The 25,404-nt window shown below is 54.7% G+C and overlaps 10 protein-coding genes across 10 annotated transcripts; 5 read left to right on the top strand and 5 right to left on the bottom strand.

Moving 5' to 3' along the window:
* Positions 1-923: 923 nt before the first annotated feature.
* On the bottom strand, positions 924-3,251 carry CDEST_08008 (Putative major facilitator superfamily, MFS transporter superfamily). Its single transcript, XM_062924167.1, has 6 exons — positions 2,746-3,251; positions 2,579-2,692; positions 2,396-2,528; positions 1,912-2,338; positions 1,628-1,832; positions 924-1,525 (listed from the first exon to the last, which is right to left on the bottom strand). The coding sequence occupies exons 1-6, from the start codon at positions 3,092-3,094 to the stop codon at positions 1,242-1,244; spliced, it is 1,512 nt and encodes a 503-aa protein (XP_062780218.1). The 5' UTR covers positions 3,095-3,251; the 3' UTR covers positions 924-1,241.
* A 1,094-nt stretch (positions 3,252-4,345) lies between these two features.
* On the top strand, positions 4,346-8,265 carry CDEST_08005 (Putative NUDIX hydrolase domain-containing protein). The gene is made up of 3 exons (XM_062924164.1): positions 4,346-4,466; positions 4,538-4,871; positions 4,952-8,265. The coding sequence occupies exons 1-3, from the start codon at positions 4,434-4,436 to the stop codon at positions 5,188-5,190; spliced, it is 606 nt and encodes a 201-aa protein (XP_062780215.1). The 5' UTR covers positions 4,346-4,433; the 3' UTR covers positions 5,191-8,265.
* On the bottom strand, positions 5,208-6,302 carry CDEST_08007 (Putative NUDIX hydrolase domain-containing protein). Its single transcript, XM_062924166.1, has 2 exons — positions 6,007-6,302; positions 5,208-5,952 (listed from the first exon to the last, which is right to left on the bottom strand). The coding sequence occupies exons 1-2, from the start codon at positions 6,229-6,231 to the stop codon at positions 5,215-5,217; spliced, it is 963 nt and encodes a 320-aa protein (XP_062780217.1). The 5' UTR covers positions 6,232-6,302; the 3' UTR covers positions 5,208-5,214.
* CDEST_08006 (Putative alpha/beta hydrolase-1, homoserine/serine acetyltransferase MetX) lies at positions 6,378-8,260 on the bottom strand. The gene has a single exon (XM_062924165.1). It carries the CDS (start codon positions 8,168-8,170, stop codon positions 6,611-6,613), a length of 1,560 nt encoding a protein of 519 aa, XP_062780216.1. The 5' UTR covers positions 8,171-8,260; the 3' UTR covers positions 6,378-6,610.
* Positions 8,266-8,616: 351 nt separating the features above from the next.
* Positions 8,617-9,968, top strand: CDEST_08004 (uncharacterized protein). Its single transcript, XM_062924163.1, has 2 exons — positions 8,617-9,357; positions 9,407-9,968. Exons 1-2 carry the CDS (start codon positions 8,655-8,657, stop codon positions 9,850-9,852), a joined length of 1,149 nt encoding a protein of 382 aa, XP_062780214.1. The 5' UTR covers positions 8,617-8,654; the 3' UTR covers positions 9,853-9,968.
* Positions 9,969-10,933: 965 nt separating this feature from the next.
* Positions 10,934-15,320, top strand: CDEST_08003 (uncharacterized protein; the record flags this gene model as incomplete). Its single annotated transcript, XM_062924162.1, has 8 exons — positions 10,934-11,248; positions 11,320-12,368; positions 12,427-12,466; positions 12,517-12,901; positions 12,955-13,118; positions 13,194-13,608; positions 13,667-14,112; positions 14,166-15,320. 8 exons carry the CDS (start codon positions 10,934-10,936, stop codon positions 15,318-15,320), a joined length of 3,969 nt encoding a protein of 1,322 aa, XP_062780213.1.
* Positions 15,321-15,820: 500 nt separating this feature from the next.
* On the top strand, positions 15,821-17,455 carry CDEST_08002 (Putative metal-dependent hydrolase, composite domain superfamily, amidohydrolase 3; the record flags this gene model as incomplete). The annotated part of the gene is made up of 1 exon (XM_062924161.1): positions 15,821-17,455. The coding sequence occupies one exon, from the start codon at positions 15,821-15,823 to the stop codon at positions 17,453-17,455; it is 1,635 nt and encodes a 544-aa protein (XP_062780212.1).
* A 336-nt stretch (positions 17,456-17,791) lies between these two features.
* CDEST_08001 (uncharacterized protein) lies at positions 17,792-19,911 on the bottom strand. Its single transcript, XM_062924160.1, has 3 exons — positions 18,926-19,911; positions 18,581-18,870; positions 17,792-18,505 (listed from the first exon to the last, which is right to left on the bottom strand). Exons 1-3 carry the CDS (start codon positions 19,892-19,894, stop codon positions 17,893-17,895), a joined length of 1,872 nt encoding a protein of 623 aa, XP_062780211.1. The 5' UTR covers positions 19,895-19,911; the 3' UTR covers positions 17,792-17,892.
* A 367-nt stretch (positions 19,912-20,278) lies between these two features.
* CDEST_08000 (Putative FAD/NAD(P)-binding domain, FAD/NAD(P)-binding domain superfamily) lies at positions 20,279-21,696 on the top strand (the record flags this gene model as incomplete). Its single annotated transcript, XM_062924159.1, has 1 exon — positions 20,279-21,696. The coding sequence occupies one exon, from the start codon at positions 20,279-20,281 to the stop codon at positions 21,515-21,517; it is 1,239 nt and encodes a 412-aa protein (XP_062780210.1). The 3' UTR covers positions 21,518-21,696.
* Position 21,697: 1 nt separating this feature from the next.
* CDEST_07999 (uncharacterized protein) lies at positions 21,698-24,852 on the bottom strand. Its single transcript, XM_062924158.1, has 7 exons — positions 24,454-24,852; positions 24,369-24,392; positions 24,123-24,241; positions 23,201-24,056; positions 22,681-23,121; positions 22,304-22,554; positions 21,698-22,224 (listed from the first exon to the last, which is right to left on the bottom strand). The coding sequence occupies exons 1-7, from the start codon at positions 24,550-24,552 to the stop codon at positions 21,699-21,701; spliced, it is 2,316 nt and encodes a 771-aa protein (XP_062780209.1). The 5' UTR covers positions 24,553-24,852; the 3' UTR covers position 21,698.
* Between the last annotated feature and the right edge of the window lie 552 nt (positions 24,853-25,404).

Below are 25,404 nucleotides of genomic sequence, written 5' to 3'. Positions count from 1 at the left end.
CACCCGTCCAACCCCACGATTGCCATCATCCAGGCGTCACGCAGCATACATTTCCGACTTGAGAGACGGGACGAGGCATAGCGTTGGGAGTGCGAAAGGGGGGAAGCAGTCGTCCAGTCGTTTTAGCAGTCCAAATGATCAGCTGCCTTATTGCAGACACGAGGAGCGCATTAAGGTTGAGAGACGTCAGAAGACAAATACGATACTTGCATTGAGATGCTGACTGACGTATAAGAAGGCTATGCAGCCCTCACTTTTTATCCGGTTTCATTACTTGTGCCTGTTTCTTGGGCTTTTGGACGCATTGCCTCCATGGCACAAGCTAGTGACCGGTGTATTGACTATTTCGGTTGCTTCTTTTCTCCTATTCAAGAGTCTCACTTATTCCACACGACTTTCACTTGTTTTTTTGTTTTCAACATGAAAAATCGACGCCTTATAGGAATTCAGAACGGAGCGCAGCAGCTGCGAGTGTGGAAAAGGACAGGATTGCGTAAAGTAATTGCATGGTCGTGAAGCCGATTGTCCTGGTAAAGACGTTTGTTCCATGCAATTGCATAGTTGACAAAACGCGCTGATGAAAAAAGCGAAAACCACGAAGAGGCATCATTTCATGTTCGTTTCAATTTCAGCCAAATTCAACAATACACCGGAAAAAGTAGATAAAGTTTCAGATAGAAAATCATGACAACAGCCACAGCGCAAATGTATAACAAGGTATGATAAGTTAGCCAGCCCCACGTGCTGGTTTCCAAGGAAAGTATAACCATAACCAGTACGTCGACCCTCCCCTGCTTGTGCTAAAGGTCATTCCAAGTCGTTTGAGCTTGGTTGCTAATTACAAAGTGCGAACTATAGAGTAAAAACATGTCAATAGTGAGCATCTGCCGCTCTTGGCAGGAATGTGGCCTTGTGGCACTTAAGAGGATAGTTCGGGTAGTAGCACTTAGGCTAGGCTAAGATGTCGTTGGACTGGCCGGACCGGCAGGGGTCGGGTTTCATGCCAACGTAGTTGATCTTACCATTTCGCCCGTTTGCCGTTTTCTATCGTTGATCTCGTAAGAAAACCGTCAATCCAGTGCCTATGAATGAGGGCGCTAGTACCGCAGCCCGCGGGGCCGACTAGTTCAAACTTCAAAATTTCCTAACTTGGACATGAGACAGCAATAGGAGTTTACTGCTCCCATACGGATATTAACTATGCTTTAACAAATATTCCCTGCCCAGCAGCAGATGTAGACCTAGAGGATCTTATCCCCAGGTAAGCGGTAAGCAAAGGCAATAACGGTGCCGCCAATCGCCATGAGCGTCGCCGCCATGTACGGCAACCCGATCCACACGCCGCCCGCTGCGTTCCCGGCTTTCAGCAAGCCCGAGATGATGGGCGCCGAGACGAGGAGGCTCATCTGTTCCACCCAGCTGATGGCTGTGTTGAGCGTGCCAATCGTGTGCGGCTCCACAACGGCGTTAAGCACTGCTCGACAAATGTTTGTGTAGACAGTGCCAGTCGAGAAGATGATAAGGGCTAGCCTTGTGTCAGTGTACTGTGTGCCTGAGGCGAAGGCGGAACGAGGGTGCATGGGGATCAGGGGGTTGGATTTCAAAAAGAGAGAGATGGAAACCATACCGGCGATAAGAAACCATGGCGCAAAGGCAATGGCAACCATGAAGCAGCCGAGGGTCAGGAGAATACCCGTTAACCGGACGAGCCACAGGTCGCGGATCAGTGGATGCACGCCCGTCCGCTTAGTGATGTACCAACCCACCGCCGGGAGGACGGCGAGCAGCATGATCATGTTGGTGACAGTCGATACCGTACCAAGAAGTGTTGCCTGTACTCTCATTGTTAGCAAGAGTTCCGCTGCTTTTAATGCATCATGGAATCTATCATTCGGTAACGAGGTCACTCACCTTTGCCCAAGACCAACCAAACAGGTTGTGGACGTACTGCGCCATGATATCCGTCTTGACGTACTTGACGACAATCGTCAGGTTGAACCCCGCCACCAGACCAATGACCCTGCGGGATCTGATGAGAAAGTTGTAGACGTGGCCCATGTCGTTCTTCACCGCAAAGACGATCTGCTCCTTGAGTGTACGCTTGCCCTTGGCGTCATCTTCGGACCGGTGAAGCGTTTGCTCGACCTCTTCATCGGCGGCCCGCCGCAGCTCAAGCGTCTCGGGAATGAAAGGCGGTAGACACGTTCCGAGAATTAAGAGAACCATGCCGATGGTGAGAGGGAGCCAGGGGTTCTTACTTAGCAGATAGGCGCTGAGGGGGGCGACGAAGAGCTCCCCCCCGAGCACGACTGCTCCGATTTTGTAGTAAACAGCCGTCCTACACACCGTCAGTAATGTGTTGCCATCACAGGGGGGGAGGCCAGCTCGATCTTACAGGCTAGATATGGGGACCACGTCGGATATCATGGTCCATGTCATGGCTTGGACCATTCCTGTACCCCCACCGATGAACTGGAAAACAGCTCCGAACCACACGGTCCAAAGGGGGAGGACGCCGGGCCATAAGACTGGGCTCGTTTAGTAATGCCTCAAGCTCGTTACACCGACTAGGACTTACGCGGTTGCAACATCCACAGGAACTCCAGTGTGATGCCCAGCATGGCTAGAGATAACACTGGCCGGCGGCCGTACTTGTCGGCAATGACGCCGTATGGGATGGCCGTCAACAGCGCTATATTCGACATCAGCCCGGTGTTGCCGAAAGGACGAGCGATCAGAACTCACGCGCCACGCAATCGAACGAGGCTTGCCAGCCCTTGATCATCGCCAGTTCTCCCTGGATTAGCGCCGTCTTGCAGACATTATCTTTGTCTTTTTGCGAGATGATGTGATCTGGGTAGTGTTTGCGGCAAATGATATCCTCCATGAGCTGGTAGGACGGTGGGATCTGGAGATAGGCACCGATTTCAAGAAGGAGGATGAATGACATTGCCAGAACAATGACCTTGACCTGGTAGGCTCTGCTTGGGGCGAGGGTTGGCGGCAGGTCGTGGGCCAACAGAGGCGTCTCCTCATCGGGGTTCCTCCTCCCTTCAACGTCACCATCATGGTCAGTGTAGTGCGTTGGCGCCATTTTCGAGAGCCCTGTCTCCCTGTCTTTGTCGATGACTGGAAACAGCGAGAGCTGTGACAATGTGTTTCGGGAATCGTGGACGGGTTGAAACCAGAAGAGGTAGATGCTCTTTTGAGATCCGGATGCTTAAGCGTCTAGCACTCCCACGGCGAAACAACGTAACGCGAGCGACATGGACTCCGCCACCCGTCCAGGAGAGGAAGGTTGTTAAATGGCACATTCGAAGCGCCAACCCGTCGGTGCCCTCTTGGGCTGTGATGGATCCGGAACCCTGCCACTGACCCAGACGAGCCGGCCGACCCTTGCGAGGACCCTGGGGTACAGCCAATGCGAGTCAGCACACCAACCTGACGTTGCAAATGACTCCTTAATCTTGACGTGCCATGACTTGCAGCAGCAGCTTATCGCACTTTCGCTAGTGGTAAGAGTCAGTTAGGCCGTCGGTTGGAGCCCACAAAGGTCAAGCGTTGCGGCGGTCGGCGCTGGACGGCCGTGACGGCTATTGGGCTAGGTTTTGCGTGGTTGGGTAATCAGGACCGAACCACACGAGTATTCGTATGCAATCGGCACGCAACGTCAGCGGGCCACGTCCTCTGTTTGCTGGATCGGTTAGCCGAGCGACGCGAGTCCTGTGTATTCGCGGACCTGACGACTCGTACCATCGTTGAGGTCGACAACTGTCTCCATCAACATGGCACATGTCGCACCATCTCTTCTTCATCGTCCCAGGCTATCCAGTATGAACTCTGTTCCTGAGAGCAGAAAATCCAACGACAGTGAGGTTCGTCCCGTAGTTCGGATCGCTGCGCTGTTGGTTTCCCCCCTTCCGTCATGAGTCGGCGCTTTGTCTTGACCAGGGGTCCCATGAACGTGCCGAGATTTGGCACTGTGGCCCCAAAGCTTAACCGGTACTGGCGTGGGTAAACACTGACAAGCGGTGATCAGTGACGCGACACAGATCCATTGTAATGGGACGCCAGATGGTCTCCGTTTCGGACCGAGGTCGTTTCCAAACATTGGGGCCATACAGCGCGGGTGTTTGGAGTCATGTGGCTAATGTCCCGTGGCATAGGACGTGGCGACTCGGGATGTATTGATAGGTAAGTTTCAACTCGAGATGTCAGTCGACTCAAAAAGCACGACTCGGGAGTGTATTAGGAAGCGACTAGAAGATGCAGTGTTTCCAAACGATGACTAAGTTATTTGCGTTCCTGGCCGCATCTAACGGCGGGGTACGTACTGCTCTCTGCCTTGCGCCAGACAAAGCCACCCCGCCAGTCCACTGAAGCTCCTGTCGCCAACTCACCTTCATCACCGATATCGCATCTCCTCACACACAATGGCTGCCAAAGTGACCGCCACCAGCCCTCTGGTAATTCCCTCGACCCCCAGGTTTCAATCCCTTGTCTGTCGTACTGACACCCTTGGCCCCCCCAACAACAGTCCGAGGACGAGGCCCGCTGGATCAGGCTCGTCAAGATCAACTACAAAGACCAAAACGGCCAGGCCCGGACCTGGGAGTCGGCCGAGCGCCGCACGCGGCCCAAGAACGGCGAGATCGACGGCGTCGGCATCGTCGCCATCCTCGAGAAGCCCACGGGACCCGAAATCATCTTGCAGAAGCAGTACCGCCCGCCCATCGACAAGGTCACAATCGAGGTCCCCGCTGGGCTGGTCGACGAGGGCGAGACCGCCGAGGAGGCTGCCGTGCGCGAGCTCAAGGAGGAGACGGGGTATGTCGGCAAGGCATCCGAGACGACGCCCATCATGTTTAACGGTATGTTATCACATCCCCCCCTTCCATGTTTTGTTTCCGGTTCCGTGCAGATCTTGTGCTGACTCGCATCTAATCCCCAGACCCCGGTTTCTGCAACACCAACCTCCGCATGATCCACGTCACAATCGACGCCTCCCTCCCCGAGAACCAGAATCCCAAGGCCGAGCTGGAAGAGGGCGAGTTCATCGAGGTCTTTACCGTGCCCTTGACCAACTTCTGGGCCGAGTGCGTCCGTCTTGAGGCAGAGGGCTATGCCATCGACGCCCGTGTAGGAACCATAGCTGAGGGCATAGAGCTAGCCAAGAAATTCAAGCTGTAATCCCGCATTCGTGTCCTTATCGGTTCATAGCTTGCCCTCACGTCGGAGCCCCTCCCATAGGGCCAGCGCCGCGAGACACTTGGCATCCCTTGCGCCCTCGCGCCAGAGATCCTTCATGGCAACGAGCTTCAGCGTGATCTTTTCGCCGTGATCCCTCAGCCCCGTCAGCTTGCCGCTCCACTCCTTCAGCTGCCCGCGCGGGATCCTCCGCTCGTGGCTGTACAGCGTGACGAACTCGTCGCATCCGCCCGCTGACGGGTACATGGCCTCCGCCAGGCCCTCGTCAGCCTCGTTACCCGCCGACTCGCCTGCGCCGGCGAGCTCGCTGAGGCATGCGAGCTTCGACTCGTGTATCTCGAGGCCCAGCTCCTCCTTGATCTCCTTGGCCGCCGCGCCGGCGAAGCTGCCGCTGTCATCGACCATGCCGGCGGGCAGCTCCACGAAGGAGAGGCTGCCGACGGGCACGCGCGGCTGGACGGTCAGGACAACGTAGCGCTCGTCGCTCTCGGGTGGCGCGTCGTCGGGGATGAGCATGACGAGCATTCCAACACTGGGACCACGGAGGAAGACGCTGGCCGGAAGGCCCTCGCCGGCCCCGTTCTTCACATCGGCTGTGATTTTTAGAAAGCCCACGCGACCGGAGCCGAAAATGTCGAATGCCTGAACCGTGACGGCACGGAGTTGGTAAGGGTCCGGGTGGAACGGGTGATTCTCGTTCTTGGCTTGTAGGCTCAGGGATTTGGCGAGGCCCTTGACCCAGTTCTGGTGTCTGAGTCAGTGCTTGAAACGCGACGATGACCGGGGATGCCATCATACCTGGAACGGTCTAAACGCTAGTAATTGTTCTTCCGACAGGCCGTTGGGTAGCTTGACTTGCAGGCCGCTGTCTTTCAACGTGATGGTGGACATTGTGCGGGTGGCACGAAACGGACGAGCAAACGAGGCGCGGAGATGGGGAGACTTCTGTCGCGGGCAGCTCAGGATTGGCGTGGGTTTAAACGTTGCAGCCCTTTGACATATAAAGAGCGCGCCTGTCCTCATTTCTTTTCCTGCAGTATGTGCCCTGTGGTGAGCCTTGTGGTGAGCCTGGTGTTGATGCAAGCGAAGGGTTGACGTCAGACGAATGAGACAGTACGGTGGGGACGGGCGTTTCCAGCTTGAGTGGCCAATGGATCACATCACACCCTGTAAGTTCCAGCAAAAAAAGTGTAGAAAACACCACAAACGATGGAATTAAGCCCATGCCTAGGGATTTTTACTTTTCAGTACGGAGTTAATCTTGCAAAGCATGCTTTTTCTGCCTAAACTCTGTACAACGTGGCGTATGCAACTTCCCGCGCAATCACTTTTCCCGTCCCCGCAACCTTACTGCCCACTAGGTTCGGCTCCCTGGTGTTATAGTTCCTGTTCATTATTTCATTCACCCAAGAAAGTTCTTCAAATTTCCACCAATATTCTTCAGGTCCAACAGGAATGTGTCGTGGCCAAAGAAGCTCATCTCCTCACTCAGCTCATAGTGCGCCACGTTCCTGTTGCCCGCGAGCTTCAGTGCCTCGGCGACTTCTCTCTGCTGCCACGCCGGGAACAGGATGTCGCTGGCCACCCCGATGACGAGGGCAGGGGTGTCCCTCAGCGGGGCCAGACCCGCGATGAGATCTTCGGGCGGCCTAGAGGACACCTCGATTGGCTGGTCCGCCGCTTCGGCGTTGGATTCAGGCTGCTCCACGTAGGGCTTCTCAGGCAGTGTGAGACTGCAGGCTGCATCGTTGCGCGCGGGAGAGGCTCCAGACTGAAGGAGTTTCTCGCGTTCTGCCCTTCTCGCGCCGGCAGCTACCTGGTTCTCGCGTCCCAGATCGAACAAGTCCATAGCCTTGCTGACATACAGCAGACTGTTGGGATCGTACGTCAAACAAAACTTCTCGCCTGCGTGGTCCAGATACGTCTCGATCAAAAAGTCGGGGCACAGCGCCGGGGGTTTGCTGGGGTCCGCCCTCCGCCTGCCGAAACGCTGCTCCCATTCGGGACCTGATCGGTATGTGACCGTCGCAATCTCTCGTGCAAGTTTCATACCGGCGTGGGGCGGCACTCTGCCGTAGTAGAACCCCCGGTTCCAGTTGGGGTCCATCATCAGCACCTGGCGTTGCGTGTGGCGCATCGCGATGCTGTACGGATGACTCCTGGCGCAACCGCTGATGGACACGATCCTGCCCACGCGGTCGGGGAAGAGAACGCCGGCAGCGAGCGATTGCATGCCGCCCATGCTGGATCCAACACTGGCATAGAGTTTGTCCACGCCGAGCCCATCAAGAAGACGGAACTGTGCCCGCACCATGTCCTCCATGGTGAGGATTGGGAACCTAGTTGCATACCGCTGGCCGTCCGCGGGGTCGATGCTGCTCGGTCCCGTCGACCCATAGCAGCCTCCGATGACGTTCGTGCAGATGACGTGATATTTATCCGTATCCAGGGCCAGCCCCGGTCCGATGAACTTCTCCCACCAGCCAGGCTTCGGGTTGCTCTCTGTCGAATGCGCATGCGACGATGCCGACAGGCCGGTGTGGAGGAGTATGACGTTCGACTTGTCGGCATTCATCTCTCCCCAAGACTCGTATGCGACGTCGAACTCGGGCAGGACGCCGCCCCAGTCGAGCAGGAGGGGGTCTTTGCAGTGGTATGTTTCCGTCGCACCGGCTGTGTAAGAGGGTTCGGGGCCGCTCGACTCGAACCTTGCCTCGAGGGTCGCCGATCGATTCTCGAGGGCGTCCAGACATGGGAACGCCATCGCGGGGTTCGACGCATCGCCGGGGCTGTTCGAGGCCTTGCGGGCCGGCTTGGAGGTGAATCGGCGGGTGCATTGCCGGCTGCCAAGAGGTGCCGCCGCGGCATTGTTGGAGCTCCGAAATACGGAGGGAGCTTGGGTGCGTGAACCCGGCGTGCGGGCCTGGCGCAGGGCCGCTGAGGCCAGTCTCTGACACTTCATGACGGCACTTTGGTAATTGGAGCTATGGAGATGTCAAAGATCACAAAAAAGCTCAAGATTGCCCCTCGGGACGCTTTGCGACAAGAAATATCCAGGCTGTCGGCTACCGGTTTGTAAGCTGGAGCTCTCTGGCGGCGAGGGCCCATTATCGGCTCTCGGTGGTTAGCGATGGTGTAATTTCACGTGGAGATAAGTGCTGCGCTAGCCTATCGCAGGGCCAGTTGCAGGGGTGCTTGTGCTACCGCGCGACTTGACCAATTGTGACCCATGTTACCCCACTGACGTCAATTTAAAGTCTACTTATCGGTGGCCAGACCTCCGTGCACCGACCCTGAAGACAGTTGTGGCCAGAGCTGACGTCGCCTCCACACGTAACTTGCCTTACCCGGTTGAGCAACACACGAGATCCCTACGAAACCATTGTCTAGTTTCCCGGCATCCTTTACCCCTCTTTCTCCTTTACAATCGAACATATTTCGCATACATGTCATTCTTCTCCTCCTTGCAACAATACGCCGGACCTCTAGCAACTGTGGCAGCCGGTGCTTTTATCGCTAAGGTCGTCAGCAACATGCAGTCAGATGTGCAGGTTCATAAACCTGCTTCTCGGGTGACACAAGAGCCAGGCAACTATAAGCCTTCTCCCACCGATGTGTCTGTTGTCAGGATCATGCTCGAGAAGGCATCAAAATTGCCGCCAGAAATCATGGACATCATCGTCGACGAAGCCCAATACTGGGCGCATTCGGAGGCCAGCATCTACCGCCGTGCCGCCTCCTTCCACAATGCCCTTCGCGTTGTCGGCACAACGAAAGATGAGAACAAGCTTCTTCTGCGCTGTCCGCCGATCGGCTTCCGCGACTACGAGAAGGTCGGCCTGGCGTTCAAGACCGCGCCTCTCCCACCCAAGTCTGGCGACGGGTCCCCCGTTACAGAACCTCTCCGCAACCTGACCCTGCTCGAACCCACCTCAAGCCCCACAGAGGTGGTTTCCGAGGCTCCGAGAGAATACTTTACCGGGTCGATGGACCAGCCGCCTATGCTAACCCACCCCGTCCGGAAGATCGTTTTCAAGATTCGCAGCAAAGACCAGGGTTGGGGCAGCACCGTCGGAGACAGAGACTCTTACCGAGGATCCTGGTCGTGGTTTGAGGTGGGCCTGGAAAAGTTCGACAAGGACCGAACATGTAAGCAAGTGCCCAATCTAGGGAGCAATGTCGGATACTAATGATGCAGGCGATGGCTCCTGTAAGACATCTGCTCCGGCCGGGAATTCCGAAAACGCAACGACCTCCGGGACGACCTCCGAAGGCGACGAGTCAACACTCTGCACGTGCGGCCTCCACTCGATCTTCCCCCCCGTCGAACAGACACCCCAAGGACATCTGGCATACCACCACAGCTTGCATCCGCTCGACAACCTCAAGATCCTAAACAACAGGACTGCGCATAAAGAGTTCATGGATCATGAGGTGGTCTGGTCCTGGACTGATGACATTCACCCCGATTCACCCGAGGCCGACCGGCTGGTTGAGATCGGCCGTGGTCGGGGTACTGGGACCGGCAAGTTCGTTCGCAGTCTGAAGCTGGGCGATGTTATCACGGTGTGGGGCAAGGCGAGATTCGGCGGCTGGGCTAACGTCGTCGAGAGCGTCAAGGTCGAGATTTACTGGGCTGCTTGATTCATTGGCGGATGTTTTGGCTGCGGCAGTTGTCGCTAAGTGTCTGTAATACCTGGAGCGCAGTCCGTGTCTGAATATATGCAAATGAGATACGAATATCATGCGAGATGTGATTTGGGAAAGGTTCTGATAGGCACCTGGGGGGCTACCCCTCGGTGGATTCATGTCTTGTATTATTATCCTTCGGTTTTATTTGATCTCCGCTTTTGCCTGGGGTACACATGGCGAGATAGCGTGACTTTGACCGGTACCGGCAAAGGACCGCCGGGGCCGCCTCGATGCGGAGCCGAGACGGCGCGGAGCGGGCTTGAATGACCCACATGTTTCTGTCTTCAAAGTCTTGGAGTTACTAACTTTTGCGCCGTCAAATGGCTTGGGTTTATCTTACACGTGAAATATAAAATTTCCAAATGTCCTGTGTCTTTCTAAATTCTCTGGCAGTCATTGAGTGAGCACGCATACACATGATTCTTGAAATGCCGAGTGAGAAATCAGCTAAAACGAAGGCTGATGTTTGTCAACCTGCGTCCCGATCCAGAACGCACACCTGGGCACCGCAGGGGTCTTCTGACCAGGCCAATCAGAGAGGGAAAAGAACCCCGAATCGGCCGAACTTGAGTGAGAAACAAACATGTCAAGATACCACATCTAACACTTCGACGAGTGCCTCTGGATTCTACTAATGACACCCGTCCCAGCTTTCCATGTGCTGTAACAGATTCCGTTCAGTGTATCACCTAGCCTACAAACTTTATTACTCGCACAAGCTGTTAGACTCGTCGCTCATTCTGTGATGACCACATATGCACTTCTTGCATGATGCAGCCTGACGTGTTCAGCAGCACTAGCAGGCAAGTCACATAAAAGCGCAGCAAGTAGTGAGTACAAAACAGAGCCAATCCCAGCTTACAACCGCCACCTCCTTTGGAAAGCCCCTCTCCAGCTGCTTCTCAAGACAAGGCTGTGACACAATTGACGGTATCTAATTCCCGCGCTCGCCATCTCTTGCTAGAGTCTCGAATAACGTCGTCTGATCTCCTCCTCGCCAGGCTTTTTCTTCAGCCAACACCTCTTGCTTATCATGTCAACTCTATACGTGCCGCCTACCGTCGAAGAGGACGCCCGAGAAGACAAGGCTCGACCAGGCGATGAGGTACTCGATGAGACCGAGAAACATGACAAGAAGACTACTGGACAGAAGAAATCCGAGAAGAACCCAGTCCCAAAGCCCACGAAAAAGGAGAGGTTTCCATTAAGCACCGGTGAACGGCCTGAAAAGTCGTTAGAAGATGCCCACCGCCATAATGACGCAGAAGCGTTTGGCCATAGTATTACGCTCAAGGACGTAGTCGGGAGGAAGTTCAAGTTTCCTTACGAGATGGTGAAACTTTGGTCCGTAAGTTGGCCCCGGCAAACCACTTTTTCGTTTAGATCTATTTTGGTGTTGCGAGAGCTTACGCGTGACAGGGTATGGAGGAGTTGATCAACCAGGCTTTCATTCACGTCGATATTATCGGGCCACATGTGCAGGAAGGACATTACGATCTCATTAGCCCACAGGGTGTGATTATTTTGCCTACTACCTGGGAGCATTTTGTTCGGCCTGGCTGGATCGTGGAGATGAGGATGTGGCCAATGGATAAAGTACAACCGGGGCCACGCCCGCCACTGGGAAGATTCCCGCATCCAATATTTCCTCCACCGCCAAACTGGGATAGGCCATTGGGGATGTCTGCACACCACCCCAATCCGCCCCCCCCGCCCCCCGTATGGAATGTGCCGTCGAGTCAGACTACAAAACCTATTAATGTAGGGCCAACCAAAAGGCGACATCACGATAAAGCGAAGAGTTCTATGCTTGCATGGATGACAGGCGGGAAAGACCGCAAGAAAAAGGGTTCCTCTAGAGAAGAGGCTGGCTACCCGAGGACTTCTATTTCTTCGATTGAAGCATTACCATTTGAGCCTCGACCAGTTGAGGGTACAGAGCATCGACATGTTGCGCCACCCAATCAAGCAATGGTCACACGGAGGGGGCCTCGTCGACGTATACTCGCCAACGAGATGATGCCTAACCAATCCGTATCACGGAACGCTGCTGACCATTCTCTTAATCTACGCTCCAAGAAGAACCATGCTAAGTCGGAGCCCTCTGACTTGTCATCAACTACATCAAGTTTGACAAGCTCATCCAACTCGTCCTCTGCGAGCTCTGGTGAGAGCCTCTCTAGCATAACGTCTACGAGGGAGGAAATTATGCAATTGATATCGGAAAAAGGATTGATAGTTACATGTACCGTCTCCAGCAGACCGCTTCGACGGCCTACGACAATTGTGAATGCTGCCAAGACAGTCTGTACCCCGCCAGACGTCCTGGAGATGAGTGCGGCTCGGATATACCGAGATGGGTTTGAGAAGATAGCTTTCACGACTTTGGAGCTTGTGAAGCAGCGTGCAGAAATCGCACCCCCGAGCAACGATAAAAGACAGGCAGGTGCTAGCGCGATGACATGGAAGTAAGTGCATAGCTGCGGTGTCCCAGTTCTTCACCAGACTGACTAAGCTGGGATTTAGACATGTGACGAGACCGGTCATGAATCTACAGGATTTCGAGGTAGGTACCGAAGCAGAAGGATGTCTTGTAACACAACCTAACAAGCCCAGGACATTTCGAGATTCGACTTTGGAGCTGATGATTCCATGAGGAGTGCAGTGGATCAACTGTTCGTCTCCATCAGGAAGAAGAAGCTGGACGACGATTGGCATATCAAACCTGGAACGGTCTTGAGATGTGACACGAAGCCGGACGAGACGTCTCCTGCGTCCGTTACATTCATCTCTCTGCCCTATATGTACGCGGATTCGTTCAAAAACACACTGGATAAGTACAAAGGGAGCGAAAACTGCTTCCCTCGCCGAATGCATGACGCTTTGAGCCGGCTGGGTTCGGCCGAGCAGGATAGGAGGCAACAATTCCACCAGAACGAAGGTCGGAGCAAGAACCAGGTTCTCTGGATAGGCCAGATATGGATGATAGTCGGTGGCTCCAGTAAGCTCTTTTTGGCCCGATGTGATGACGAAGCAGCTGACGATTGTTTCTAGGTCTTATCACCTACGGCACTGTCTCTAGAGAAGTTCTGGAGGGAGACAGTATTTCCATAAGGGGCCAACAACCGAATAATGAGAAAGAGGATCGAGTCATTCAGATTATGGACGAGAATCGAAGGCTCTTTTACCTCCCGGCCGAAAAGTGCAAGAGTTTCTATGTAAGTCTGGCTCTCCCCATGTAGATCTCTCACTGCGGGATAGAACATCCCTGTTCGCTAACATCTTGCCGATAGGAGCTGGAGACTTCCACCAGGGATAGGATTAGCCGACCTGAACAGGGCATAGACCATTACGATCTAAGCTTCTATCTGCCCAACGAAGAGGTGCTGACGGCCTCGAGATGGTCCAGTTTGCTGAAGCTTGACGATGTTCCTCTTCTCAGGGTTTCTATCGAGCCCTTTTCCGACTCTGAGTCAGATGCAACGGCTAGCATGGCAAGTAAAAAAACTGGCAAGTCTTCGAAGTCCTCCAGCACAAAGGGGGTCAAGACTACATCAGACATTTCTTTGGATCTTGACACCGACACCAAACGCCGGGAACACAACACAGATGATGCCACATCGAAGTCGAGCAGAGTCTTTGACTTCAACTTGTCCCAATCTATGAACAAGTTCGTAGACTTTGCCTTCGTTGAGGAGGTTGCGTCAAGTGAGTTTCTCGGGAGTCGAATCACCAACAAATATTACGATGAAACTGAGTAGTGCAGGTTTGCTAGAAGACGTTCCACAGCTGGACGTCAAGGTACCCCCCTTTTTCGACTGGAAACCAAAAGATGGAATGGCACCAACGAAATCCTCCACAGACCGATTCAGAGAAATATTGAACGAGGTCGAGACGGACCTATTGCAGATTTACAAATACCAGCACTCGAAAGCCAATATCGTGATTCAACAGGTCTATGATGCCTTCGGCAGCAACATCTACGAAGAAGCTGCGCAGCAAAGCTTTGAGGATTTCAAACTTCGACGAGCATCGCACGCGGTCGACGGTGTTAGGGATCCCAAAGGCCCGGAAACGTCACGCACCAAACGGAGCACACTCATGGAGGACTTCTTCAAGGTCTCGGTTCCAGCTCTCCAGGCATTTGTCGTACACGACTTCAATTCTTCGCTTATTTTGAAGTACTTCGGCGGACTCACCAAGGTCATGACGGTAAGTTCTTAGAAGCGTGTCGATGTAAAACAACCGTGGCTGAATCATCGCAGGATCCAACGTCAAGTGAGTCGCTAAGCAGGTTCAACGAAGAGATGGAGCCTGACGACGACCATCACTCTAACGAGGAGTCGAAACAAAGATGGGTCATATCCAGGGACTTGATAAAACAAGCGGACCTGAGATTCGTGCTGAGTTCCAGCACCGGCCAAGTACAATGCCCTGATTGCGAACGGAGCACTATATATTCCAGTCCGGACAATGGAGTCTCCCATCTTCGGAAAATGCATCTAGTCGGGGCCAAGACCGACAGAGTGCTGCGGGACTACCTTCTCCCCTTGCCAGCCGCCGTCGCTGAACGGCTGGAAGAAGAGCTTTGCGAGCTTCTCGTCTTCGGCCGCAACACGCTTGCATCCACACTACGAAAACTAGTTGCCATACAGAGCGGGGTGGTCCATGACGGCAGGTTCCGAGGCTCGGAACGGGGAATCCCATACTATCTCGTCGAGGCTTTTAAGCTCATCGTCCTCTTCGTTTGTGCACTTGCGGAGGCTCTCCACGAGCTGCGATGGTTTTATCACGACTTTGACTGCTCCAAAACGACGCAGAACATGGTCTCGCAGAAGGTCCTTCGGCAGAGAAGAGCGATTGATAGGCTCGGAGAGTTGATGAGCGACCTAATCCGTAAGGCAGAGCGAACACTCGTTTCACCTACCAATCCAGCCAAGACGAACAACGCGGAACATTTCATGACGTCGGTCGGGATCCAATATCTCTCGCTTCAGATCATGTTCAACATGTTTCGAAGACCCATTTTCAACCGGAAGAAGGCGTCGGAACTGTACGCGGCATACGCAAATAATCTTGTTAGTACAACCTCTGCCGGTTACTTCTCTGTGGGAAGAAGATGCGCGGGACCCTTGACGGTAGCCGTTGCCACGTTTTGCTTCTTCATCGCCGGGAGGGGGACGATTCGAAAAATGCTATCCAGGCCAACGCATCCCGCAATCACGCAGAACGGTGATGACGAGGATTCTGACACTTCGGGGGAAAGCAACGAAGGCCACAGGTCAAGATGGCCGAGATGGCTGAGAGGAAGACTCAAGGGGCGGAGAGGACGTGATTCTTCTTCGAGCGATACAAGCTCGTCATCTAGCGATGAGATACAACCTCAGATACATAGGAGAGGTAGAAATGGGCATGGGTAAGGCTAGGTATTGTTTTGTGTATATATTGTGAGTAGTAACAGGGACAACCCATAAGCCGCTCAGTTCGTCAACATATTCATCCGAGAGCAGAAAGATATCCAAACGCAGTGCAAAAGGGTCAATAAATGTGTCATGACTGAGATCTCATCGTGGCAGGACGTTCGAGGTCAAGCTCTGATTGGCGGCTCCAGTGGACAAATTCGGACTTAGCGGCCAGCCCTTGGGGCGCCCTGTCTTGATATGCAGGAAGGGGTAGCTCCCTGGTTATCTCATTCCCTCCACATGAGATGGTCGCGTACTTGGATGTTTGTCAAACGCCCCGTGGATTCAACCCCAAACCTTTCATCGACGAGGGGCTTCTGTTCCTCTGCGTGTTGCTACACCCGTCTATATATACTGGTCGTGTCCCCGTTTCGCTATAGAGAGAGACCATTTTGCTGATGGATATCTCTTTTATCATATGAACCCCCCTCCCCCCAAACAAGAACAACCAAGACGACATGAAGACGGTCTTCAAAAACGCCCGCGTACTAGCGGAACACATCGACCCCGGCTATCCCACTGGGACTTGCCTCGTGGTAGAAGACAGCCATATATCTTACATTGGGAATGAATCGGACGACGTCATCACCCTGCTCTTGGATGACGAAGAAAACGACCGAGTTGACCTGAAAGGACAGACCGTGATCCCTTCATTCATTGACGCCCACGTTCACCTTCTTCAGTTCGGCATCTCCCTAGCCAAAGTCGACCTGCGACCCTGCAAGAGCCTGGCGGAGATTGAAGACGTCATCCATCGTACCGCAGAGGCGAGGCCGGACGCAGCCCGCCTACTTTTCCAGGGATGGAGGCACGCTGTGACGGGCAGCAATGTCTCGGCATCAACGTTGGACCGCGTGAGCGCACGACCCATCTTTCTCGACTCGGACGACCTGCACTCGGCATGGTGCAACACGGCGGCTCTGGACGAGATGGACATTCGGAACAAGGCCGATCCCGAGGGCGGCAAAATCCATCGCGATCACCAAGGAGCACCGACCGGTTTTCTGGAGGAGGCTGCAGTTCTCAGCATAGTGTGGCCATTTTTAAGCGAGGCCATGTCGAGGGGGGAGAAACTGAGCTGTCTGCGGTCGGCGATCCGCGAGTACAACAAAGCAGGCTACACGGCCGTCGTGGACATGGCCATGGACGAGACCTACTGGGGCTTGCTCCTGGAACTGAAGAACGCCGGGGAGCTGACCCTGCGCGTCGCCGCCCACTTCCTCGTCATGCCCGGGAAGACCGACGAGGAGAACCTGGCCCAGGTCGAGCGCGTCGTTCGACTGCACGAAAAGTACAACTTGGCGACGTCGCCCGACCTTCGCGTCGCCGGGATCAAGATCGTCTGCGACGGGGTCGTCGACGGCTGCACCGCCGCCATCTCGCATCCGTATCTGAACACCGGGGAATTGGTCGATCCGACGTGGACGCCAGCGGCTTTACAAGTCGTTCTTGGGGCGGCAGATGCGGCAAACATGCAGTGCGCGCTCCATGCCATTGGCGACGCGGCGGTCAGCATGGCAGTCAATGGCCTTGAAGTCCTAGGCACGACGGGTCGGCGGCATCGCATCGAACACCTGGAGCTGACGAGACCCGAAGATGCGCAACGACTCGGCAGGCTGGGGATCACGGCATCCATTCAGCCTGTCCACCTGGACCCCGAGTACAATCAGTTATGGCCTCCCTTGATCGGGCACGAGTCTTGCGCTCGTGCGTTCGCGTATCGGGAGTTCCACGACTTCGGGGCTCACCTGGCCATTGGGTCGGATGCCCCGACAGCTCCTCATAGCCCCTGGAACAATATCTTCAATGCCACGACAAGAAGGTCCTTCCGGAGACCGCAGGACGCGGAGACATTCAATGAGCAGTACAAGTTGGACCTGAACGACGTCTTCAGCGCCGCGAGCCACGGTGGTGCTTATTCGTGCTTTGCAGAAAACATGATCGGGGGCTTACGGGTTGGCAAGAAGGCCGACTTCATCATTCTCGAAGGCGATACGAAATGGAGTCTGGATCTTTCGTCTCTTCTTGCAAGTCAGGTTTCAGAAACCTGGCTGGGTGGCAGACGAGTTTTCAACGGCAACGAGAAGTTGTGAACGATGCCAGCCTGGTTCGCTTTCACTTCTCAGACCTGTGTCGACACTCAGTTCTATGACTCTTTCCTTTGGCTCGCAGAAGCAGCTAGGCCGTTGATCGAAACAGTCGTTCCGCATTGGACTTTTGAGGTGTTACTATGTTTTGGTCTAATAGCGACATATCAAGACTGGGGAGCAGTGGTTAGCAAGATAAGCCAATACAATCATGATTCTTATGGATTTGTTTGTATCGACGACACTTGGAGGTGTGAGTTTACCAAGCCCCAGTCTCATAACCAACATGACTTACGATTAAGACTCACTGTGGATTCAACGGCACAGTATTTTTTAAAATAAAAAAATCTCTTAAAAATTGGCAGTTATAATTAATATTGACTCAATTACATTGGTGTAAGAACCTTCATTTCATGAAGTATGCTTCCATAAAACGGTCGTTGCTACTCATTGCCGATCCATTCCGCAAATTGCGGGCCAAGATCATCGAGGTTGTACCAACCGCAAACATCTTCCATCGAGCCCAAGGAGGGGAAAACATCGTTATCGTCGGTCACTGGTCCAGTCTGAGAGTCGGAACTTCTCTCGACAGCAGACAGACTCGGCACACGACTAGACCTTGTACCGCTACTGCTGCCATCTGTCACGTTAGACCCCAGCTTCAATACATGCCGAGCAACCGTCTGGATCTCGTGCACATTTCTCTCTGTTCTCGGCCAAGTCTCCCCCAACGTCTTGAGACAGCCGATCATCATCCGAATCTGGTCACGCGCGATGTTCAGCTCCTTTCCCCTGAGCAGGAAATTGCACGCAGATAGCAACGCAAGCGTGCCCTCGCTGATCATGCAGGTAACGAACGGGGTGTGGTGGAAGGGCCGGACCGGCAGGGCCATCAGGCGAATCTGAGCCTCCACGGACCGCAAGACCCGGATGGTGTGGACGTTGACAAGTTCCGGTTTGGCAATCTCCAGCGGTGGCTCTCTCGCGCAGCTGGAGATGTCCTCCACAGGATTGAATCTGAGGTCTGAGAATGGTCTGTGTAACCCAATGGTTGCCCTGCGAGATAGTCATAAATAGTGCACTCTTGTTTACAGCAGAGAGAGAGAGTCGGTAGAGCAGCCGCCAACTTACACATTTATGAGCAAGTGCGCCTGGAACATGAGCTCGTCAATATGCCCGGCCTTGGTCATGACCTGCTTGCGGTCTTTGGGTAGCAGAAGCGACCAACCATCAATGACAGAGTCGGCACTCTGGATGATGTGCGTCGAGTCTTCTCTGCTTGCGATCTTGGGCGCCGTGGAAATCGCCGACGCTGCGCACCTAACAGCGCTGATGAGGTAGGCGAAGGAGGAGAACGAGGCGTCCCCCGAAGAGAACTCGCGACAGTCAAAATCGTCCAGTGTCTTTGGGGTTGGAATTTGCTGTATGCTGGTGAGCTCGGGGATGTCCGCAACGGGTGTGTAGTAGTCAACCTACGCCCGACTCATATTCCGACTCTTCACAGGGCAACTCGACAGTCGCCTCGACATCCACGACCGCAAAGTTCATGGTCCCCAAAGTCCCGGCGTAGTATGCATCGATGATGTACAGCTCCCACCACGTCCGCCTCCAACTTTCAGTCAGGACGGGATCATCGGCGCCGTGAGTTCTTGCGAACTCTTGTTGGAACATTCCCAGGTCAAGCGCTAGACGAACGGCGAGATCCATCTGGTGCTTTGCCTCGGCCTTGAAGCTGTGCCAGAACAGCGCCACTGAGTACAGCAGTCGAGACTGCACCATAGTTGGATCTTCCGGGCTTGCCTCGGAGAAGCGGGTCTCGACGTGCTCTTTGAGAGGAGCGGACAATTCCTGGGCAGCATAGATGCTCCCAACAAGGCGCATGACGGCAATGAGAGGCTCGAGACTGACTTGACGACTCGGCTCTTGACACATTTTCACAAAGTGTCTCCGCGGTACGAGAAACGGATGGAACGTGTGAAAAGAGTTGTAATACGAGTCGACCAAGACGTCAGTCCCGATATTTTCCGACTGAAACTGTGGAATACTTGGTGCCTTTGGAGAACAGTCAAGGTCCCCGAGACAGATGGCTTCTTCGACTGCACTGGTACTGTGGGGAAGACCTTCGCTACCAAGCCGGCATCCGGGTTCCCGAGACGACCCGATGCTCATCTGCGACTGTGGTCCGGGTCCGGATCCATCGACCGAGGCACCGTGGCTTGCTGCCGCGGCCGCGAGACGTTTGCGCCGCTCTGCCAGCGCCGCACGATCGAGGCCGCCTCGGCGTGAAGGGGCATAGTGGCATTCCGTCGCGGCATTGGCGCATCGGTCGCACCGCGGTTGCTTCCCGTCGCATCTGAGATGGCGTGAGCGGCAGGGGAGGCAAGCCAAGGACGAGCGTATAGCTCCGCCATTCTGACGGGTTGAAGGACCGGTGGCAGCCGTCATGGTGTGGGTTGACGGTATCTGCTGATGACTGTGAGAGGAGGTTGGAATTTTCCGGCGTGTCGTTGACGATGCGGGGACCCGGTTAACTACTCGGGTACCCGATGGAGGCAAAGCCGGATACCCGGTGTAAGCCACGCTGACAACAAACACTGTTGCAGCTATATGTCTTAGCTTAGCCTACCCAGTTGCACTCCCTCGAGCTGGAAGCCCGAGACGCCGCCATATCACAGACAACGGAAAAATATATAAGAACACCGGCGAACTTCCCATCAGTTGGAAATATACACCACTTCTTCAATCCCGCATTTACCAACGTGCTTGTCACAATCTCACTATCTATCACCTTCGAACCGAGACCCCCCCTAACATCATTCCCAGCCAGTCATGTCCAGCACTATACTGATTGTTGGTGCCGGTTTCGCTGGAGTGTGGAGCGCACTCTCTGCGAAGCGCCTAATCAACAACAGCAGCGATCAAGCCAACATCATTAACATCATCGTCGTAGCACCTGAGCCGTTTCTGGTCATACGACCGCGCCTCTACGAAACGAATGCCGCCAGCATGAAGCATCCTCTCGCTGCCTTGTTTGAAGCTGCCGGCGTACAGTTCCTTCAGGGAACCGTTGAGGCGATAGACACTCAAGCCCACACCGTTCACGTCAGGTCTCCGACGGGTCCCGACTCTGAAGTGGTGTCTTTTGACCGCCTCATCCTCGCGGCCGGCAGCTCTGTTGTACGCCCGCAGGGTGTGACCGGACTTGGGCAACATGCTTTCGACATTGACTCCCTCGAATCCGCTGCAAAACTCGAGGCCCATCTCGAGAGTCTCGCGTTATGCCCGCTGAGCACCGCGCGCGACACCGTCGTCGTCTGTGGCGCCGGTTTCACCGGAATCGAGCTGGCGTGTGAGCTGCCACGGCGCCTCAGTCACCTGAACAGTCCACGCATCGTCTTGGTCGAGGGAGCAGACGTGCTTGGTCCCGAGCTGGGACCCGGGCCCCGTCCAGTAATCACCCAGGCCCTGGAAGACCTCGGCGTCGAAGTCAAACTCGGCTCTGCGGTTGCCGCAATGGACGACCAATGCGTGACTCTTCTCTCGGGGGAGCGCATCGAAACGATGACAGCCGTCTGGACAGCTGGCATGCGCGCCACGCCCCTGACTGGACACATTCCGGGAACCAAAGACACGCTCTCGCGCGTTCATGTCGACAACCACCTCCGAGCATTGTCTTCTGAGCACGTCTTTGTCACGGGAGATGCCGCCTACGCCTTAGCCGATGACCAGGACCACCACCACGCCTTGATGTCCTGCCAGCACGCCCTTCAACTCGGCCGGGTCTCGGGCCACAATGCCGCTGCGGATCTGCTGAACGAGCCGCTCCTGAAATACTCGCAGGAGGCTTACAACTGCTGCCTCGACCTCGGCTCGTGGGGCGCGGTGATCACGGGGGGCTGGGACAAAGAGGTGAGGATGAAGGGGAGCTTGGCCAAGCGAGCAAAGGGTTACATCAACCAGAAGCTCATTTACCCTCCTTCAGACGCCGAGGAAGCGCTTCTTGCGGCGAACCCTATAGGACCCGACTCCGATGAGCTCATTGAGATGATCCTCGTGGCCGTCAGCTGAATGTGCGCCGGGTCGCGGAGAGCGGAATTTCTCTGGTTCTATATAGTAGTAGCAGACATCAGACACCTGTTTCTCAATCCGGGTTTCCTATCCTTTTTCTCCTTTGAAGACAGCCCACACGCTAATTTGTTTACGCCCTCGTCTTTGGTGTGACTGAATTCGTGCTCCTCTCTGCCTGACTTCAGAAGTAGTTGTTTTCGAGAGCCCTGATCATTTGATTGTTCACGTACAGCCAGTTGCCAAGCTGTGAACCTTGTTCGTCAACCTCCATCGTCAAGTCCCCGGGCAGCGTGAAAGGCCCCCATTCGGGGACTGCTTGGGGGTCGTTGATGGAGAAACCGCCGCCCATGGCCGCAGTCTCAGTCGGTAACGATGCCATCCCGCTCGGGGTTGTCGCTTCCTGCAAGAGAGCTGGCGGCGGCTGTACCGATCCAGCGGTCAGGCTCCAATGATCCACAGGGCCCCCGCTCGCCGGCTGCGGCTGCGATGATGAGTCTGCCTTCAGCTTCATGTAGCTGCACGCGACATCGTACAGCGCGCTGAACAGTCGCAGTTCTTTCTTGATGGCCGGGGAGAAGGTTTCCGCCGTCGTTGACCGTAACGTAGCGACTAGGTCCGAGAGCAGATCGAGATCCCCCTGATTGCACGTCTCGACCACGTGGCAGAACATGACAACAAACGGTATGAAGGGGGAACTCAGGAGAGTCCTGTATCAATGTCAGCACTTGAAATGGGTGTTGGATGGTCTCAAAGACAGCAAGACAGGTGTTGGGGGGTGAAAGATACCAGTTCAAGTAGGATTCGAGGAAACGTTCTTCCAAGCCGGCGACAACGTACATGCACCTCTTGTGTTCTTCGAGGGCCTGACGAGCAGTTCTTATGCAGTCTTTCCCAAAGACCGTCTTCTCGCCTGCTTCGGGAGGAACGGCCCGGTATATGAGACAGGAGAGCGCCAGCTGGTTGACTTTGTCGGTGCGGGTCATGGCCTCATAGAGCGGCTCTCCGATTACCTCTGCCAGCTTCTCGGTATATCGATTCTGTCACGACGTCAGCACAACAGCAAATGATCCTCTAGCCTGAGGCTGTCAAGTAAATGTTCTTTCCCGGAGACTTGGAAGCGGAATAGTTATAGCTCTGCAGAAATGAGAAGTATGTGTACTTGCCTGGTATGTGGACATTGCCATGATCTCGTCCAATTGGCCGGCCAGCTGTCTGGCCCGAGAGACCCTGACTTCCTGCGGCTGGCATAGTGACGCCGGGCTGTAGATTTGGTCGTAGACCATGCCTTGCAGCGTAGCAAGCCTCGTGCATTCGGGAAATAGACACATCAGGGTCGGTTCCGAAAACCCGTACGTGTCTGCTTGAGGACGGGGAATGGTAACGTCGTTGTCCCGGATCGTGGACGATCGTCCCAGGCGAAGGGACAGACCCTTCTCAATGACGTAGATGAGCCAGAAGATCTTGATCTTGCCGAACTTGTTCTGGGGAGTCTCGTGCGCTATGGCGGCGATGCTATGGCAGCCCAGGGTCTGGGTCATGTGAGACGCGGTCGCTATAAAGTTCCAGGCAGCAGACGGCTGGCAGTTTTCGAGACAATACAATGCCTTTTTTGCGGGGAGTCAGCACATGTTATACGTTGGAGCTCAACGACGTTCTCATGAGTGTGCATGGTGTAGACATTACCGCTAAGAACATGGCGCAGGTTGTTTCTATCGTTGACGGTAGATGGAAGGGAAGACTGGAAAGGACGGTCTCCAGGTTGTCTCGACAGGTGAAGGCTTGTGCTTGGTAATCCAACTTCGTACCGGCATCTTGAGTGGCGTTCATGCACTCCATGAAAAGCCAGTATAGGCCCGCATAGACGATGATCAGATCCGCGTGGGTGGCGTCTCCGGGGGAATAAACCTTGAGGAAAAACTCGGTGAAGGGCGCGAGAGTCATTGCGTCGTGGTTCCAAAATGCCTTTACGCGGGGATGCTCTGCACGTTCATCAAAATTCCGGAGAAGTAAGTAACAGGCTAGGGAACGTGCTACGTGATGATGCTCGGGTTGCTCATACATACCTTTCGCCATTCGGAGGCATACAAAGACCACGTCGACCGGGGGCATGGGCAGGTCTCGGACACTGGACCCCGGTTCCAGCGTGCGCGCGTTTGGGTACAGATACTCGGTGTCGTTCTGATCTTTCTGTCTGCCGAGGGCTCGGCTCAGGGTTCCCAGGACGGAGACCATCTCCCCGGTGATGTCTGTCGAATGCCGGTTGCTCACCACCTCATGAAGGAACTTGTTCGCGAACGCGGCCTGGGCCAATAGAGACGTCTCTCCCTCATACTCGACCTTGGGGGTCACGATCTTGCTTTTCTCCGCTTGTGGTGAGATCTTTTCGGCGGCTGGTTGTGTTTCTGGCGACGGGTTGAGGGAAGACGGCGTCCAGATGTTGGGACTGGGGCGGGTGGATGTTTGGGGTCTACTCTCCATCTGGCCCAGCACCTGGCCGAAATCCTCCAGCTTCTTCGCAATGAGGTCAATCTTTCTTTCACTTTCAGTTTTCCCATCAGCACAGTGAATCCTGCACGTCAGGTACGGGTTCCCGTCAATGACATACTACAGCTCGGATATGAAGACCCTCTGGCGCCTTTCCTTGGGCCTTTGCTTTGCCGGGTAGTTGCAGACTGCGTCCGTTTTGACGCAGTGCGAGCATGGGTGGCGGCGGTCACATCGAACCTTGAATAGAGAGAGAGAGAGAGAGATAGTCAGAAAGTCAGTTTTGTTGTGAGTATTTTTGTCACTTTGAAGTGACCACAATGAAATAAATCTTAAAGAGGAGGGAGCAAATCAAGTAAGTAAGTACCTTGCGATGGCGACAACGGTCACACTGAAAACATGATACGCGTTAGCAATGGCAACAAGATACGAAAGGCCATAGAAGCGCCTACAGAGAGCTGTGACACGATGCCCTCATCGTCGTCGATACGGCCCTCCTCCCGCCGTCGGCTCGGCTCGCCTCCTGGGCTGACGATACCGTCGGTGTCCATCGCGCGCAGTTGTCGGCGGAGGTCCCCGATTGGGATATGGATGCCCTTCGCTTTTTCGCCCCGACAGAAGAAAAGAGATGGACGGCAAGTGACAGTCTCGGGTTCGGTTTGTCAGTGCGCCGGCTCGCGAGTCGGTCTCACGCACAAAAGGCTATGGGATGATTGTCTCCGCGTCCGAAAGGGCGATGGGACCTGGCCTGATAAAAGAAGAGAGGGGGGGGAGCTCGTATGTACGTCTACTTACTTACTATGGAGCCAAGGTTTCTAGAAGCCAACGAATCATTGGTTACCAAGATCGGACCGCGACGCCCGCGACCGCACCACGTTTTGAAACTGGAAGTTAGAACGGAAACTTCGCGCCTGAAATCGAGTTCCACCGCCCTTGTTTTTTTTTTTTTTTGCCTTCTGGTTTTTCTTTCTCTACTGTTTACAGGTAGACCCTTCTGAAGGGAGGGAGGCTGGCCACTGAGCGGACGTGCGGAGGCTTGGCGTCCCGCCTCCGAAGACACTTTTCAGAGTTCGGTCGCGGCCTCTTGGCGACCCGCACCACCGCAGCCCCGGCCGAACGCCTCATCAGATCCTCTCCCGTATCTTACGCCCCCCCCCCCTCCCTTCTTTCGGGAGTCTTGTTATTGCCCGTAACCCGCCGAACCTCAGGATGGCTTTGAAACCGCCGCAGTTGAAATACGGCATCGGCTGCCTCTACCTTTCGTTGCTCAGCATCCATCCCCCTATTCTTAGCTTCAAGTTCTCAACTCTTCGGGGTTCTGCCGTTCGTTCTCTAAGCCGCTGCTGACGTTCTGATGTTCATTTTGTGTTGTTTCATTCAGACTTATTGAGTCCTCCCCCCCC

This window comes from Colletotrichum destructivum, chromosome 5 (genome assembly GCF_034447905.1).
Source record: "Colletotrichum destructivum chromosome 5, complete sequence".
In the NCBI taxonomy this organism is placed as follows: domain Eukaryota; kingdom Fungi; phylum Ascomycota; class Sordariomycetes; order Glomerellales; family Glomerellaceae; genus Colletotrichum; species Colletotrichum destructivum.
This window is presented reverse-complemented; position numbering and strand designations above follow the sequence as displayed.